Source organism: Vidua chalybeata, chromosome 19 (assembly GCF_026979565.1).
Source record: "Vidua chalybeata isolate OUT-0048 chromosome 19, bVidCha1 merged haplotype, whole genome shotgun sequence".
NCBI lineage: Eukaryota > Metazoa > Chordata > Aves > Passeriformes > Viduidae > Vidua > Vidua chalybeata.
Genome location: NC_071548.1, coordinates 3,896,661 through 3,912,276, shown reverse-complemented (window position 1 = coordinate 3,912,276; position 15,616 = coordinate 3,896,661). Strand labels below are relative to the sequence as shown.

At 42.0% G+C, this 15,616-nt stretch overlaps 1 protein-coding gene across 10 annotated transcripts in view; it reads right to left on the bottom strand.

Moving 5' to 3' along the window:
* TNRC6C (trinucleotide repeat containing adaptor 6C) overlaps window positions 1-15,616 on the bottom strand; it is a 98,325-nt gene that overhangs the window by 23,573 nt on the left and 59,136 nt on the right. For 4 of the 10 annotated variants that reach the window (XM_053960090.1, XM_053960094.1, XM_053960092.1 and 1 more), the window contains exons 5-11: window positions 11,427-14,012; window positions 4,213-4,422; window positions 2,854-3,020; window positions 2,104-2,208; window positions 1,580-1,660; window positions 923-980; window positions 570-715 (exon numbers count right to left, since the gene is read on the bottom strand). In XM_053960090.1, the coding sequence (XP_053816065.1) occupies window positions 570-715; window positions 923-980; window positions 1,580-1,660; window positions 2,104-2,208; window positions 2,854-3,020; window positions 4,213-4,422; window positions 11,427-14,012 (3,353 nt within the window). The remainder of the gene's footprint in view (window positions 1-569; window positions 716-922; window positions 981-1,579; window positions 1,661-2,103; window positions 2,209-2,853; window positions 3,021-4,212; window positions 4,423-11,426; window positions 14,013-15,616) is intronic. The other 6 variants (XM_053960093.1, XM_053960098.1, XM_053960099.1 and 3 more) reach the window with 3 other exon arrangements.

The window sequence follows — 15,616 nt, the reverse complement described above, 5'->3', positions numbered from 1 at the left end:
AATAGTGCTGGAAAATTTGTCATATGTGATCACAGAAAGGGAAGCTCTTTGGAGAAGCTATTTATGACTGCATGTCTGCTCTGAGACTTAACAAAAATACCTGAACTCCTCCTTTGTATTTAGGTACTGAACTTCCACTGAAATTTCTTAGAAGCTCAAAACTAGAAGAAGAGAACTTAAGAGCCTAATTCTTGGAAGATTTTGGCCTTGGTCCTGCCTGATTGTGAATTTGGGCAAGGGTCACTGGCTGCACTCTCACAGATTGCTGTGCTTAATTTTTTTTCTCTTTTTTTTTTTCCATTTCTAGTTCCACTGTGTTACTGATTCCTTAGAAAGTTTTCAAGTGTAAAACTGGGGATGATCATTCTTTATTTCTATGTGAGAATCAAATCATTGCTCCTTTCCACAAGGACTGAAATCCTCACAAGACTGAAAAAATACAAGCAAAGGAACAAAGCCATATCCATCACATTTCCTTCTACACTTTCTAAGCAGACAGTGAAAATCATCAGCATTTCTACACTGTGCACACTCTGACTTGTGCACCATGCTCCTGTTGCTGAACTCACCTTGTCAAGGAAGGTGGGGCGGTCCATGGAAGACTCTTTGGAGATTGGTGGTGGGCGGCAGCCAAGGGGTTTGGTGACCATTCCATTATAGTCGGTCACTCCCATTCCACGCTTGTCCATTTCCACCTTCTTTTCCAGCAGAGCACCTGCACAGAAAAGGGAAATATATTGGAAAAGGTGAGGCAGAGGGAGTAAAGTTGCCAACAGCAGTTCAGAGAAATTCATCTTGCTTACAAAAGCAAGGCAAGAAAATAAGTATTATCCAACTGGTCTGAGTATAATCAAATGCTTATAATCATGCAGGGTTCCTGTGTTGCTTTAAAGACAAAAAAGTTACTTACACAGATACTTACTCATGGCCTGATCAAGATTCATACTGTTGCTCTTCAAGGCCTCTTCCGCTGGCTCTCTCTGTCAAAAACAAGAATTATGTTAAGAGGAAAAGTAATCACATTCATGTGATTTCAAAGTAACCTGAGAAAACAGACACATCTCTTAAATCCTGGGTTTAATGTTTACTCAGCAGCCTAAGTAATGTCTTTGTGTGTTTTTTTCTGCTCTCAGCAATCCCCACAATTCAGGTGTTTCAGTTTGTCAAGGAAGTACTGGCTCTACAAGGTGAAACACATTGTTCTGTTTAAACATCTTCCTGTTTTCCATTAACAACTCAAATATCACAATGATAAGACTTTCTCTAAGACACAACCCAGCTATACTCTCATTTCACCTGTTTAATGAAAAAAGAGGAATGGGAGGGAATTATTACTGCAGTTCAAAGTAATACCTGTTGTTATAAAACTATGAATGTCAAAATATTATCCCAATTAATCTCAGAGCATTCTATAGGTTTAGAGCAGATTTCTGAAATCACAGTATGTGTTCAAATGCTGGTTAGAGCTACTTCTTGGCCTGGAGACTGAAGATCTTGGTGTAGCTACAGTCTGAAACAGCCACAGTCAGAAATACAAGCTAAAAGCTAAGGCACAGTGTGCTGGCTGAGCACTACTCACAGGGAAGCCCATGTCTGTGAGCTGTTTTATCAGACGGTTCATGATCCAGGCCTCATCCTGCTTGCTAGATGTCTTCATGCCCTTAGTAAATAAATGGGAGATTCCATTAATGGGCTGGTTGCCACGTTCATTGTAGTGAGATGTACATAAAAGAAATGGTAAGTGGTTTTTATTAATAGCACATGCTACTGAAAGATGTATTAGTACATTAATTCAGAAAGTATTGAAGAACCCTCCGAGCAACGCAACTACGATTCTCTTCCCCCAAAAGTGTAAAAATTTATCTCAGCTGAATAGGTGTTCAGTGTACTATTTAGTATTTGATTTGCTGGCCACTGAATTAAAGCCACCTTTGAATTTACGTATTTCATTTTAATCCTTGGCAGAAAAATTATAATGAAATAAAGCTGAAATAGTACAACACTTCCTGAAAAACATTCCCAAAAACAAGTTTGCAACCTTGAAGTTAAGAATGTTACTCAGTGTATTTTCTTAAAAACAAACAAGAGCGTCTAGATAAACACCTTTAAAAGATCTCTGTGCAGCTTTTCTATCACAAAATCCTTAAGAAGTCTCTTCCTTTCAGTTCTCCAGAAAGTACCAAGGGACAAGCGCGGATTTGTTTTGGGCTGCGGACAGTACAAGAAACAACCATACTTGATCAAATCACCGGCCTAACTGTTGGCTAATGGATTAACAAACAAAGTGGCTAAATGCATTCCCAATTCCTTTAAGTTACAGCCTGGCCTTGTCCTGAAATAAAGACTGTGCAATGGAAAATTTCCTCACACAATTGCCTAGGTTCTTGGTTGAGTGCAGCATTAACACAAGTTCGCTTTGTTCTCACACACACACACACACCGTCCTCATAAATAGAAAACAGCTTTTTGTGTTAAACAACTCCATCACAAACTACTGTTTGCTTTTCCACCACCATGGGAAGTGTCTGAAAGCCCCCTTAACACCTTCTTCTCTTTCTGTTAATACATTATCATTTCTTTAGAGTACATGGAAGCTTATAAAATTTAGAGAAAACAAAGGCAATAACAACAAAACTCCCGAAGCTTCTGACATGCCTAAATTCAAAGATCTCCCATTTTCCCCTGGAAACAAGGTAGGCTGTACTTGAACCACTGTAGTGGCAAGCTGTGCTTGTGTTCAGGCGTCAGAGGTTTAATTTCAGGTGTAATGCACCAGCAAATTTGTGACAACTTATTCTACAAATGTTATGCTAATTCCACTCTTGCTGGAGAGTGTCTTTATTTTTGTATTACCTTTTGAAGTCCTTTCTTCGGGGCATTCCCCCAGGAATTACAGGAGGAGCTGCTCTCTTGTGAAGCAGTATTATTCCACATATCTCCTTCTTCATCTTCCCACTGACTAGTACTGAGATTCACTTCATCCCCACCACTGCCCCAGCCTTCTTGCATAGATTTTGAAGCTGGAGAGAAAGTGGGAGAAGAAAAATCTTACTCAGTTTCCTGCAAATTTTACAGAAATAGCCTTTAGTGCCATATCTAGTATGCTAACATGAGTATTTTCAAGAGATAAAGAGGTTCATCAAATATCTTAATTGACATTAAAATGGTAAGAATGTCTTCTTTGAAGCTAGTAAAAAAAAAAGGCAAGTTCTCTAAATACTCAGAGACGAAAATATCCAGCAACTTCCAAGTCCTGCTTTTCCCAGAACCAGTAAGACCTGTGGTCATGGCCAATCCACTCTCGTAGGAACAAGGAACCAAAGTATGAGCACACGTTTGTTAAGTGCTTTACCTACCACATTCTTCCATGAACAAACCAAATTTCAAAGTCATTAATGCTCAGACACTCATTCCTATCTTGAAGAATCGAATCTGAAAGGAGCTCGTGGGCTGCAGGGAATGCTTCATACTCAGTGATGAGGTTGTGTCACCTCAGTCTGTTTTACTCTGTTAGCTCTGCTTGAAGCTGGGATTACTCATCTTAAGAGCTCTCACTCCCCCTTGTATGTTTTCTGGGACTTCTAACAACATCTCACAATGGTATTTTGCAGGAGTGAATCTCTAGGCAACCTCCACAGCCAAGAGGAGAGTCTAAAGCAATCACAGTGGCCCTCAGGACATTCAGAGATGGAGGATATTTATTAAATACTATGAGTTAGAAATCACGAAGCGGGAAGTAGTTCAGAATGTTCCTGAACCTGGCAACAGTTTTAATGGCTGAAGAAAACACCCACCCACTCAGTTTAATCCAACATGAGGTTGTTATGCTTATTGGTTCTCAGGTGTTGCTTTTCCCACCAGAATCAATTCTATCTTGACTGTTCTCCACTGCTTCTCATCCCACTACAGGTTTCCTTTAGACACCAAGGGTTGAAGTCCTAGTCACGTTCTTCTGCATTTTCACAGTTTCCTGCACCTCTGCTATGCTGCTTTTCAAACACACAAAACTACTCTCCTTTAAATTTCCAGATGGATGCACTATATTCATATTTTTGAATTAACTGGGTATTTGGATTAACGTGGCCTTGTGACAGCTAACACAGTTTTGAGAACGAAATCACGAAGGCCGCCTGTGAGTGAAACGCACGGAAAAGCAGAAGAGGCAGAAGCAAACCCCCTCCCCTGCCAGCACAGTGGCAGCCCTGTGTGTACCTGGTTTGCACAGTGCTGGGGCAGCAGCTGGAGCATTTGTTCTTCCATAGGTCCCTGCTGGCTCGGCAGGATTCTCTCCCCACCCGGTGCCACTGCTGGGGGGCTTCCCCCAGGCCGAAGTGCCATTATCAACTGCAGCAGAAGGGGAGGAGGGCTCTCCCCAGGAAGCTTCGCTCTTGGTGTGGACAGCAGGCATCTCTCCCCAGCCTGCTGGAGCAAGGCAAGGAGAACAGTGATGAGAGAAAAGGTTTCTTCATCAAATCATTCCAAAAAGCTTTAAATTTTACTCCAGAGTTTCTCTGGAAAGAGCATGAATCAGTAAGTACATACAGTGATTGCAGTTAAGTGTGTTTAAAACAATCCCTTAAATTTGATCTCAAGGGTTCTTCCTTAATTCAGTACTAAAGCCAAGTTGTCAACACAGAAAGAGGATTTTTCTCCACAGCAGGAGCAACCAGGCTGCCAAGTGAGCACCACTTGTCCCAAGAGCTGCCCAGGACCAGCATTCTGGAGACCAGGACTCCAGTCTGAGTTGGGCCTTGCTTCACTGTAAGATCTTAACCTATTTTAATTCCTTTTCAGTGTTTACAAACTATAAAATCTCTTTTTTCAAGCCCTAGCAGTAAGATGCTGTTTGATTGTTCCCACTTTGAGTGAAGATTATCTGTGCTGAATGTATTCCTTAGAACTTTTATTACAATTCATGGTTACCTACCTATCCCTCATCACTGACCCTCTACATTATAATAAATATTATTTTAAGGGGAATTAATCAAGACTGCAATTAGGATCCATAATCAAACCACGGGGAATGGCAGGTGGAAGCCATTGTTTTCCTACAGAGTATTACATGAACTCACTGGAAGACGTAAGCTACTCCAAAGAAACAGCCTTAGTCTGGCTGGGCTTGAATGTAATGCTCTTAAATCCATCTGACAGGATTTTAGCCCTGCAGCTGAATGTGGGAGCAACAGCCACAGGGCTCCTGAGCCTACAGAGCAACACTGACCAACACAGCAAAAGGGTAAACTGAATTTACAGCCATTGTTACCAGAGATTTTCTGGAGAGAGGACTTGGATCACAGATGGAGTTCAAGGTACTTTGTAAACAAGCACAAAGAGAGGCACAACAGGCAAGAAAACAAAATTCTTACAGACAACTGACACTAACCTATTTTTCTACAATTGTAAAAAAAAAATTACATCCCACTACATGACAGCTGAAATTTTCACAAATGTTGTAGAATTCGGTCTGCTTAAAACTTCCACTGGTAATTAGGCTGCTAAATCAGGAACTTGTTCTCTTTTCATTGGAGATGAATGTTATTGAGTATTTTGTAAGTGAATGACCAGATGCTGCTTTGCCACAGCATTATTTCCTTTTTTTGCTCCACAACGGTATCTGTAAAAATACTGTGGAAAGGTTGCAAAAAGCAGGAACAACATTTTCTCCATAAACTGACATCCAGAATAGGTAGGCAATGGCAAGGGAGTGTCTAAAAGTACCTTGAAATGCACTGGAATAACCAAACAATAGTGGTTCACTGAGCAACAAGCCCTTGCAGAACTCACTGAATTCTACAGAATTCTTGTCACCTGAAACTGCAGCAACACCCATTGCCAGTAACAACTCAAACATTGCCTGGCAGAGAGAACAATCAAATAGATGGGCCCAGAGCTGTGCATTGCTCCCGTGTTCCTGCATTATACATTTATTTTAGGCTCTATTCCTTACAGCCACTGCAGCTCTCTCAGACACTGATACAAATGCAGATGGCACAGTGAGTGTCAAACTCTCCACTGGTGTGTTGCAGCTTCATAAAACTTCTCTACCAGCAAGAGACACTGAATTTAAAGCAAGGTCCTGCAACAACCCAAAATGTCACTCTTTCGTTCAAGTTATTTCCATTTGAAACAAAAATACCATGGTTAGGCCCAATCAATGTACCTTACATTTCTGGTTATTTTAAGGTGTGTAAAGAAGATAAACTGCAAGATCCACAGATGTACCTAAATGAACCTGTACTTAACATGACAGCTTCCTTGGTGTTGCACCTGAAATGCTTATTTCAAGGTTCCTGCTTGTATGTTCAAGCCAACTTTATTTAAGGGAGGCTTTATTTGAGTTTCTGCCTCACTGCTCAGGAGGCAACTGGCAGACAACTGCGTGTATTAAATCATATTGGCAGCTGAAAAAGATTAACTGCAGGCAAATGAAACAGAAAACAAAACATCTCCACAGCACCAACCAGACTGCAAACAGGGACAGTGCAGAGTATCAACATGTCCCTGACTTCATGCAACCTCTACTGGAAACTCTATCTAATTCAGTTTATGAAATCACCCTTAAAACATAATTAATGTATTAAAAAGCCAAAGTGTGCTACGTTATAGAATAAAAACCTCAAAAAAAAAACTGGTTCCTCTGTTGCTCTTAAAAATTCAACAACTTCAACTAAAGGCCACAGATGTGTCATGTCCAAATTATTTATAAGTGCTTTTAAATGCACTGAGCAGGAAATAATATGGGATTACAAATAATGGGGGAACTGCCTTTACTAATAGAAAATAGTACAAGTACATAAAAGCAAACAAAATAAATCAACAAAAAGTTTTCCAAACTATCTTAACAGATAAAATTAAGTGCAGGAAATTAGTAAATAGAACCTGAAGGCTGCTGGAAAAATAAACTTTACACTGCAAAAACTACCCTGTCTGTGAATTCTGGAGCACTTCTCAATTGCAAACCTGTTTCCCCTCTGTGTAAACACTGCTGTCCCAATGCTACTGTCTCTGTAGCATTCCTATGACTCCAAATGATTCTGTTTTAGAAAGTTTAAAGGTGAATAAAGTTACATTTTTGAATGAATGATGCAAAACTCCCCATGGCTGTTGGGAAGGCAAACCAAGATGTTTGAGTAGTCTCAAAACCTGAACCTGCCAAACATTTTCAAAAGTTCTGCTTGAAGAAAACTTCCTATTTTCTGATGAAAATGATACAGATTTAGGCTCTCCTGGTAAAAAGCTCCTTAAAACCCACCCAGATCTGCACAAATGTTGTTTCACAACAGAACATGCTTCATTTAAAGGCTTCTTTGGCAAGAAAGAGAGGTTTTAGTACTTAAGTTTTTAAACATTGTTAGAATTGCAAGAAATTAAAAGATCACAGTGAGTGATAAACATGGACACATTGGCAGAGCTTTGTTTTATAGAAATAAAAACATAATTAACATTGGGCCAGAGCCAACAGGAAATCCTCAAGGGAAAGTGAAATGTTAACTAAGCTGTGGCAGGATGCAGTTGTTTTCCCTCAAAATAACCCTATAGCTATTTGGATGGCAGAAATTGTTTTCCTTCAAGTTGTTGGTCTGTGATAAATACCAGAGCACATGAGCACAATACAGGCAAACCAAAAGTTAGAACCTAGATTTAAAAAAGAAGATATTAGGCAGAAAGAACTTGTTTACTAATTACACACTAGTTATTCTGGGTTTTATATATACATTTAACAGCCACCTACAAGCCTCAGTCTTTCAAATCCTCATTTTCTGAAAGAGATTCCAGTTCATCACTGAGCATTCAGAAAGCTCCAGTCTGGGTTTCAGCAGTGGCATCACCCTTGTGTGAAAATTGAGAGCATCACTTGGCTGTCCCCAAAAGCTGGCTGTTCATGGGCTGAGCACCCACCAGAGGGTTTTAGGTTTTCACATGAGCACCCTAAAGGAGCCCAAAGCTGAGTTGCTTTCAAATCCATTCTGATGGAAGTTCAAAGGAAGAAAAACACTGCCATGTGAGCTGCCACTTAGTGGCACAGGATTATAAAATGAACAGAGATGTTTGGAGCTTTCAGAACTTAGACCCACTTCAGGTTTTTCAAACTTAAACTCCTCATTCTCTAGTAACCAAAAAGACTTTAATTTGTGACCTACAATCCCCACAGGGAAACCTGTGTTATCTTCTGTTGTTTCTTTTCTCAGCTGGAGGATGCTGGAACCCTGCCAGGCTCTCCTGATGTAACAAGAACAGCAAGGCATTAAACCCACTCCTCAGCACTTGGAGGGAGGATCTGATGCTGTTTGGGAACCAAAAATCTCTTTAAATCATTTCTGTTTGCAAAACCTTTTCTCACTTCTTATTCCTCTCATATCAAAGCTGCATGAGTTAGAAACGCTAGGAAGAATTATGCACAAGTAATTTAGATTAAACCCCAAGCTAACTCAAACCCACCAGCTTTCTGCTCCTCTTTCTAAGTAATTCACCAGTGCCTTGAGAACAAGCTCCTATAGCCAGCAAGGACTGTATCTATCACATTATCTATCCCATTCCCCACTCTTTTTTCCCCCTTCTTTTCCAATGGAAAATGAAACTCCTTAGAGCATTCTTCATTTTCATCAAGTGTTTACCAACATCTGCTTCCCATCAATGGCTTTTAAGTTCTGCCTTCAAAGGATCTGGAGAACTTCTGGGGATGGGTGACAACTTGAATAACAAGACTGTAACTTGGCCTCTATTTCCAAACTAATAAAGCATACACTTCAATCCCAAAAGGAACTGTTAATCCTTTGTGAACCCCTAACTAGGGCTGTGCAGAAAAATTAAAATCCACTTCTTTGCTTGCAGGACACGTGACTGTGACAACTTCAATTTGCACCACTCCTCCCTACTTACATAGGAATGGAATCCATGATTCCTGATTAATTGTATTCCCTGAAAGTGACTGGCAGAGCCCGTCATGACCCACGCAGGTGACAAAATGCCCATGGTTACTACAGAGTTCAAGAGTGGCAGGTTTTTAGATGAGCACTAACTGTGCCCTGTGGCACAGGCTCTAATAACACAATCATGCTTTGCATGGAAAAGAACTGCTGCTGGATGAACTTTTGGTTGTGGATTGCAGAAGTCTCCTGGTTACAGGGCTCTCTGCAGAGGCTGGAAATGCACAGCTGAGTGGAGAGGGAATTGGAGTAGGAAAAAGAGTTAAACAGCACAACTCCAAAGTGCAGGGCCCTGTCTGCGTGGGAGGCAGGTCACTCACTGCTTGCTTCCCATGTTTTGGCTGTCCCAGATGGGAGATATCTGTAGATGTCTCAGGTCTGTGTACAATTCCACCCAGAGCACGAGGACGCTGCTGTGCAGCTGCCACGTGCTGCCTGCGCTGGGAAAAGGGGGCCTCCTGCACTCCTGCCTGCAGGGAAGTCACTGGGATCCCTTGGAAGTGCACTGCTGCTCTGTGTGTGAGAGAAGCACAGCAATGGTCCCTCTCTGGCACGGCCACAAGTAAACACAGCAGAGCTCAAGACACAAGGGACTGCTCCTCGTTTCCATTTAGACAAAAATCCTTCAAAGTATTTCCATGTTTGACCTTTATACTTGTACTGTACTAAGTGTATGGAGCGAAAATACAAAACATAAGGCTTAATTTATGCCTGCTACAACTTGATCTAAATTTTAATGGCAGAACTATATTTTAAATTGTCTTCACTGTTACTCATTTTGTACTTTCTTGCACACTGACTTAAGTATATTCTGAGAGCTGGCTTTAGTTATCTTGGAAAATTAAAAAAAGAGAGATGATCAAAGATTTGTTTATCTTAAAAGATCTTAGAATCTTTCTAGCTCACATTTTTCAAGCAGCCCAACACTCACTTTAACCTGGTCGGGGGCAGCATGAGCAGGTTGGTTACGTGTTCATAGGCAGCTTTCTGAATACGTAAAGATGCTGCTTCAAAGAAACCCTTCCTTTGCTGCTATCCATGCTCCAAAGGAATCACTGCAGATTAACACCAGCTTTTAAATTCCATTTTCAAAATCTGAAGGGCTCAGGACTGTTAAGTTTTCCTCTATAAGGTGTTAATTATGTGAATAACATTAACAATGCATTGCTGTGTATGAACAATTTCACAAGCACCAATGTAATCACCCAAAAATCACCTTAATGAAAAACAAAACCTCACCCAAACCCAACCAAAAATCCACTTTCATGATACTTTTATTACAATTCAGGAATCTGAATTCTTGTTTCATGGGTAAAGTTTTAAATATGGATTAAATAAGTTAGTCACATATGTTGGGCTGACCATATACAAAGCCATTTAAAGATTTCTCCTTCTGAAGCACGTTATTTTATTAAAATAGGTACCCTCTACTGTTAACATATTTGACCAGAGTGGGGAACGTAAGACTATTTTTATACAGACATTAAAGCAAATTTGAATCATTCTGAAACATCAAAGAGAAATAATGGGAATGGGAGAACAAATCCCACTTGGAGAAAAACGTGGTTAAAAAGTCAGTATTTAGCCATGACCATGATGAAACAAAAACTTGGAAACAAAACTCAGATGGAGGATTTGAAAGAGAACTGCATGATTAGATTTATTTTGGAGAGGTCAGTGGTCATGATATAGCTATAAGGCTGCTAGTGTAGCTCTTATTTAAATATCTCTCTTTTAAGCATTTTTCCCATTTTTCATGCATTTTCATTCCTTGCTGCTTGTCTACAACAGCACCTTGCCTTTGATTAGAAAAATTCCTAAATGCCTAAAACCTTGTCTTTGAAACACAGCTGAAGTTAGGATAACCTAACTTCAGCCACCCTGAATATTAACACCTTGAATCAGTCCTGCTTTTTGAGAACCACATAAAATCCAGGATGCTGCCTGTGCCCGACCCCTGAGAAGAGAATCATTTCTTCATAAAAGACAACAAACTGGACAGAGAAACAGCAGCTGCCTAAATTCATTCAATTGTTAACAAACATCTGTTGCCAAGAGATGCTTTGCAGAAAAGAAACAGATGCAGACTCTCTAAGCACACCGAGCCTGCGCAGTGGGGACAGCAGACAAATAACAGAAGAAAGGTTTGCCAAAAGCCCCCAGCCTCTCAAATGGCTGAATTAAAAGGTGTTAAATAACTGTGGAAGAGATGGTAAAGTAAACATGGATCCACAATCTAAGAACCTACCACGCTATTGACCAAATATTGTTTCAAGCCTTTCTTACATTCATTTCAATCATGGAAATTTGTGTCAGGTTCCATGGATTCCTCCCTCAAGACAAGACAGCTTCAGAGTAAAGGAATAAACCTCTTCTGGACATAAACACAGGATTTCTACCCAACACACCGACAGAACAGACAGCATTCAGCAATTGGTACTGGTATAACGTATCTCTTAAACCTGTTTTATGAAGTATTTCACAAAACTGTTGTCATACCTGGGCCAAGCAGCGGGGACCGGTTCGGCTGGGCACTTGACTGGTGCGATGGCTGAGGTTCAACCATGTTGGTGTTGATAATGGTGCTAGTGGTGGTGGTGTTGGTTGTGGTACTGCTCTGAATTATAGGATTATTTCTATCCCACATGTTTACAGTCTTGTTGTTGTTGTAATTTGGGTCGCCCCAAGCTGAGGTACCATCATCGATTTCCATCTTGCGGCGAATGGACGGTGGAGATGGCTCTTCCCAGCCAGTTGCCTCACAGTTCTCTTTTTGTTTGGCTGGCACTGGCCCACCAACCCACCCTGACCCCGTCTGTTTTACAGAAGCAGCTCCTCCCCAGTTACTCACATTGTTGTCCTGGGGTTTATTAGCCCAATTTTGTTGGGGGCCTGGTTTTAAAGATTCCCCCCAACTTGTACCTGTATTAGCCTTGCTGTTTGTGCCATTCCCCCACCCACTGGTCCCAGACTTTGTGGAATCATTCCAGCCAGACCCCGATCTATTATCAGAATCCCATCCAGATCCATTCTTCTTCCCATCACCCAAGTGTCCAGGAACAGATGATGAATCTGTCCAGTCTCCACCTCCTGAAGTCCAGCTTGGATTTGATTTCTGTCCATCTCCCCAGTTTTGAGATTTGGGTTTCTGAGGTTCACCCCAGGTAGGTGATTTGTCCTCCTGATTTGCGGTCCCACTCCAAGCGTGGCCGCTTTTGGCAGCAGCAGCATTATTAACAGTAGTAGAGCTTGCTGACTCTCCCCACCCCCCTGGGCCATTTGGTGCTTTGTTGTTATTGTCTCCCCAACCTGTATTTGTTGGAACAGCTGCCGGTGGAGAGTTGACCCACCCAGATACTGAAGAGGTATTTGTACTGTTCATGATGGACCCATCGTTCTTCCCCCCTGAGTTTGAAGATTGAGTAGCTGCACAACCCCAGGCCTCAGTTCCATTGTCATTCTTCCGTTCAGACCTTGGGGACTCTTCAAATTCCCAGGCAGTGTTTTGCTTCACAGGGGTCTGTCCCCACCCTGTATTGGACAGGACCCTGGGGTCAAGGTCATTTCTTGGCAACTGAACTTGCCCTTGGTCTATCATCCCTTTGTCTCTCCTCCTGCCCTCTCCAGCCCCCTCCCTCCCAGTACTGCCTTCATTTTGACTCCCACCGCTGTCGTTGCTTCCTTCACTAGCCGTGGTGCCAGATGCTGCAGCTTTGGCCCAAGAGTTCATTTGTTCATTGCCCTGCTGCATGGCAGGATTCGGACTGGCAACACTCGAGCTATCCCACCCTGTTGATCCTTTCCCATTGATGTCACTATTGGAATGCTGGTTTGGGGGTTTGCCCCACTCCCCGTTGACACCGTTGCTGGCGCTGCGGTTGGGGTGGCCCCAGGCTCCAGAATGCACACTGCCAACCCCGCCGCCACCCCTGCCCCATGCCAGGACCCCGGGGCCGGAGGGAGGCCCCGAGTCCCATGCGTTCGCTCCGTTTCCTTCCTTTTGCACAGCACTGCTGGATCCGTTTTGTTTAGCACTTAATGCTGAGTTCACAGTGTCTCCATTCCCCTGACTGAACCCAGAATTGCTGTTTCCTGCGGCAGGATTACCTGGGGACATGCCCCATACTGAACTGCCCATTCCTTCACCACTGCCCCCGCTGACTTGAGAAACCGCTGTTCCGTTAGCACCAGGAAGGCCTTGCAGGTGGGGCGGGATGATGGCCCCCATGCCCACGGCCATCCCCCAGTTCGGCAGTCCGTTTGTCTGCATTGCATTGATAGGGTTTGGTGAAGAGTTCATGGGGTTAGTGTTATTTGGTCCATCAGTGTTAAGGTTCTGAGGTTGTACGCTGAAAGACACATTCTGAGAAGTGGACGTTTGTGGTTCTGTGCTCTCTTGCGGCAGCAAGTTTCCCCAAGCACCTAAGGTGCCTGTTGGGTTCCCATTCTGGTTGCCCATGTTCTGACCTATGGCACTGACTGGACTGCAAATACTGGAAGGGTTGCCTGCTCCCACAGTTCCTTCATGTCCAAGTACAGGCCAGGCAGCTGGATTGGCATTAGGGTTAAGGTTAAGATTAATGCCAGCATTCGAGTTGGAAGCACCCCAGCAGTTCTGACTTCTACCGTCTCCCATCATGTTGTCCATCTTTCCATCCCCACCACTGGCAGAGCAGTGAGCTAGGCCAGAGCTGGAGCCCGCAGCCACCCCCCACACCCTGGCCGAGCCGCCGTTGCCGTTTGCTCCACCAGCTCCAAGGGCACTCTGGTTAGAAGTGCTTTGGACGAGTGCTCCGTTGGCGCCATTATTGCCATTAGTTTTCTTTGTATGTCCAGTGAAGTTGCCTTGGGCACTCCCTGTAGCCATGCTACTGTTCTCTGAGCCACAGTTGGAGGCAGAGTCAGTGTCTGTAGTACATTCTGAGGCAGACTCAGTCTCAGCTCCGGTAATGGAAGGCCACGCTTCCTTGTCAGTCCTGTCTATTATCACTTTATCCCAGCTGCAGTTGCCTTCACTCCTGAAAGCGGGCTGCTGTCCCCAGTGGGAATTCTCATAATGGTCTCCCAATCCACTGTGGCTGAGATCTGAAAGGATCCAAGGTTAAAAATGAGTCCACTGTTCAAGCACCGCAAAAGTCCTCTATTAAAAGCACTGTTTTACATCACTAGTTACAACACTACATTCTGCTAAAATTTAGAGTACATTCTCTAACATAATACAGCAATTTTCCTCACTACAATGGAGCACAATGCTCGTATTAACTTGTTTGGTTGCTTTTTTTTTTTTTTTAATCTGGCAAAACTCTCAATTAAAATAACTGAACAATTTCATTTTAGAATACAGCAAGTGTTTTGTAGCCCCCAGTGTACCAGTAAAAATAATAAGCAGGCAATAAATAAGAAGAGCAAATATACTAATCTCTGTGAAAAGTCTAAAAAGCAAATTTGGAAAAAACACAGAAGAGTACCTAGCAGACTTTTACCATTTATTTTGACTCAATTTTCATTCTTCAGAGAAACACAATGAAAGAGCATCCAATAAAAAAATGTAAAATGTCAGCCTGCCCTGAGATATTACATACACACACATATCACAACACACTGAATTCATACTGCATTTAGGTTTGCAACTCTTCCTGGAAACAAAGAAACAAATACAGACAGCAACCTTTACTGTTAGGTGCCAATTATAAACACCACCAATGTATATTTTAGCAGAGAACTTGGGCATCTTGAAAAAACTGACAGTTTTGTCAGGAAACTTACCTCTCACAGGCTTTACTTGTGGTTTATACATCATTTTGCATTTGTACACACAATCCCCTGTGTCCCCAGGCCAATGAAAAGTGATGCTGTGCCTTTTCAGCACTGTCACATCCTCAAGCACAAACACTAACCCAAAAAATTAACCAAAAGCTCTCGAGCACCTGCTTGCTCACCAGGGTATGACAATAAACTGGAAAGCACAACACGTCTCACGTTAAGAACTCAAGCTTTGGTCAAGGTTTTGCTTTTCCTTTCCATCCCAAATGCTCTGTACAAGATTATTTATCTTTCTTTTGATGGGAATTGGATAACAAGTATTTCAGTCTGATGCAAGAGGTCTGTATGGGAGACAATCTGCAGAAGAACTCCTCTTAACTGCTTGCACATATCAAAGTAACCAATTTTGGATGTCAATTATTTTTACTTGCTTTAAATCTGCTGAAACATGGCTTCTACTCTTTGTGATTTGTGAATAAAATGAATATTTTTGTGGGGAAGATGGATGCAACAAATCCCCCAAACAAGTTGTTAACAACAAATGCCTACTATGAATTAATTTAAATCACAGATATGTTGGTGTGATTAGCTCCTCTAATTAGATGTGTTCTGATACTGCCAGAATTACTCCCAAGATTAGAAAAAGCTCTCTCTCTCTGACAAAGTCTTGTTCACACATTTTACCTGTAGCTTTTTAAGGTGATGACTTGGTTGCCTTATGAAGATTTTGCAAGATGAAGAAATAACATGCTAAACCAACCCAAATTGCTTTTTTAAAAAAATTAAATTAATTGCAGTAGAAGAAAGGATTTTAGAGAAAGGAAAAACACTCTTAGTTCATCACCTATCTTCTCATGATACCAGGAAAAAACCTGTATCAGAAAAAGACCTAAATAATCAAAGAAAATAAAATTGCTTGGGTTTGA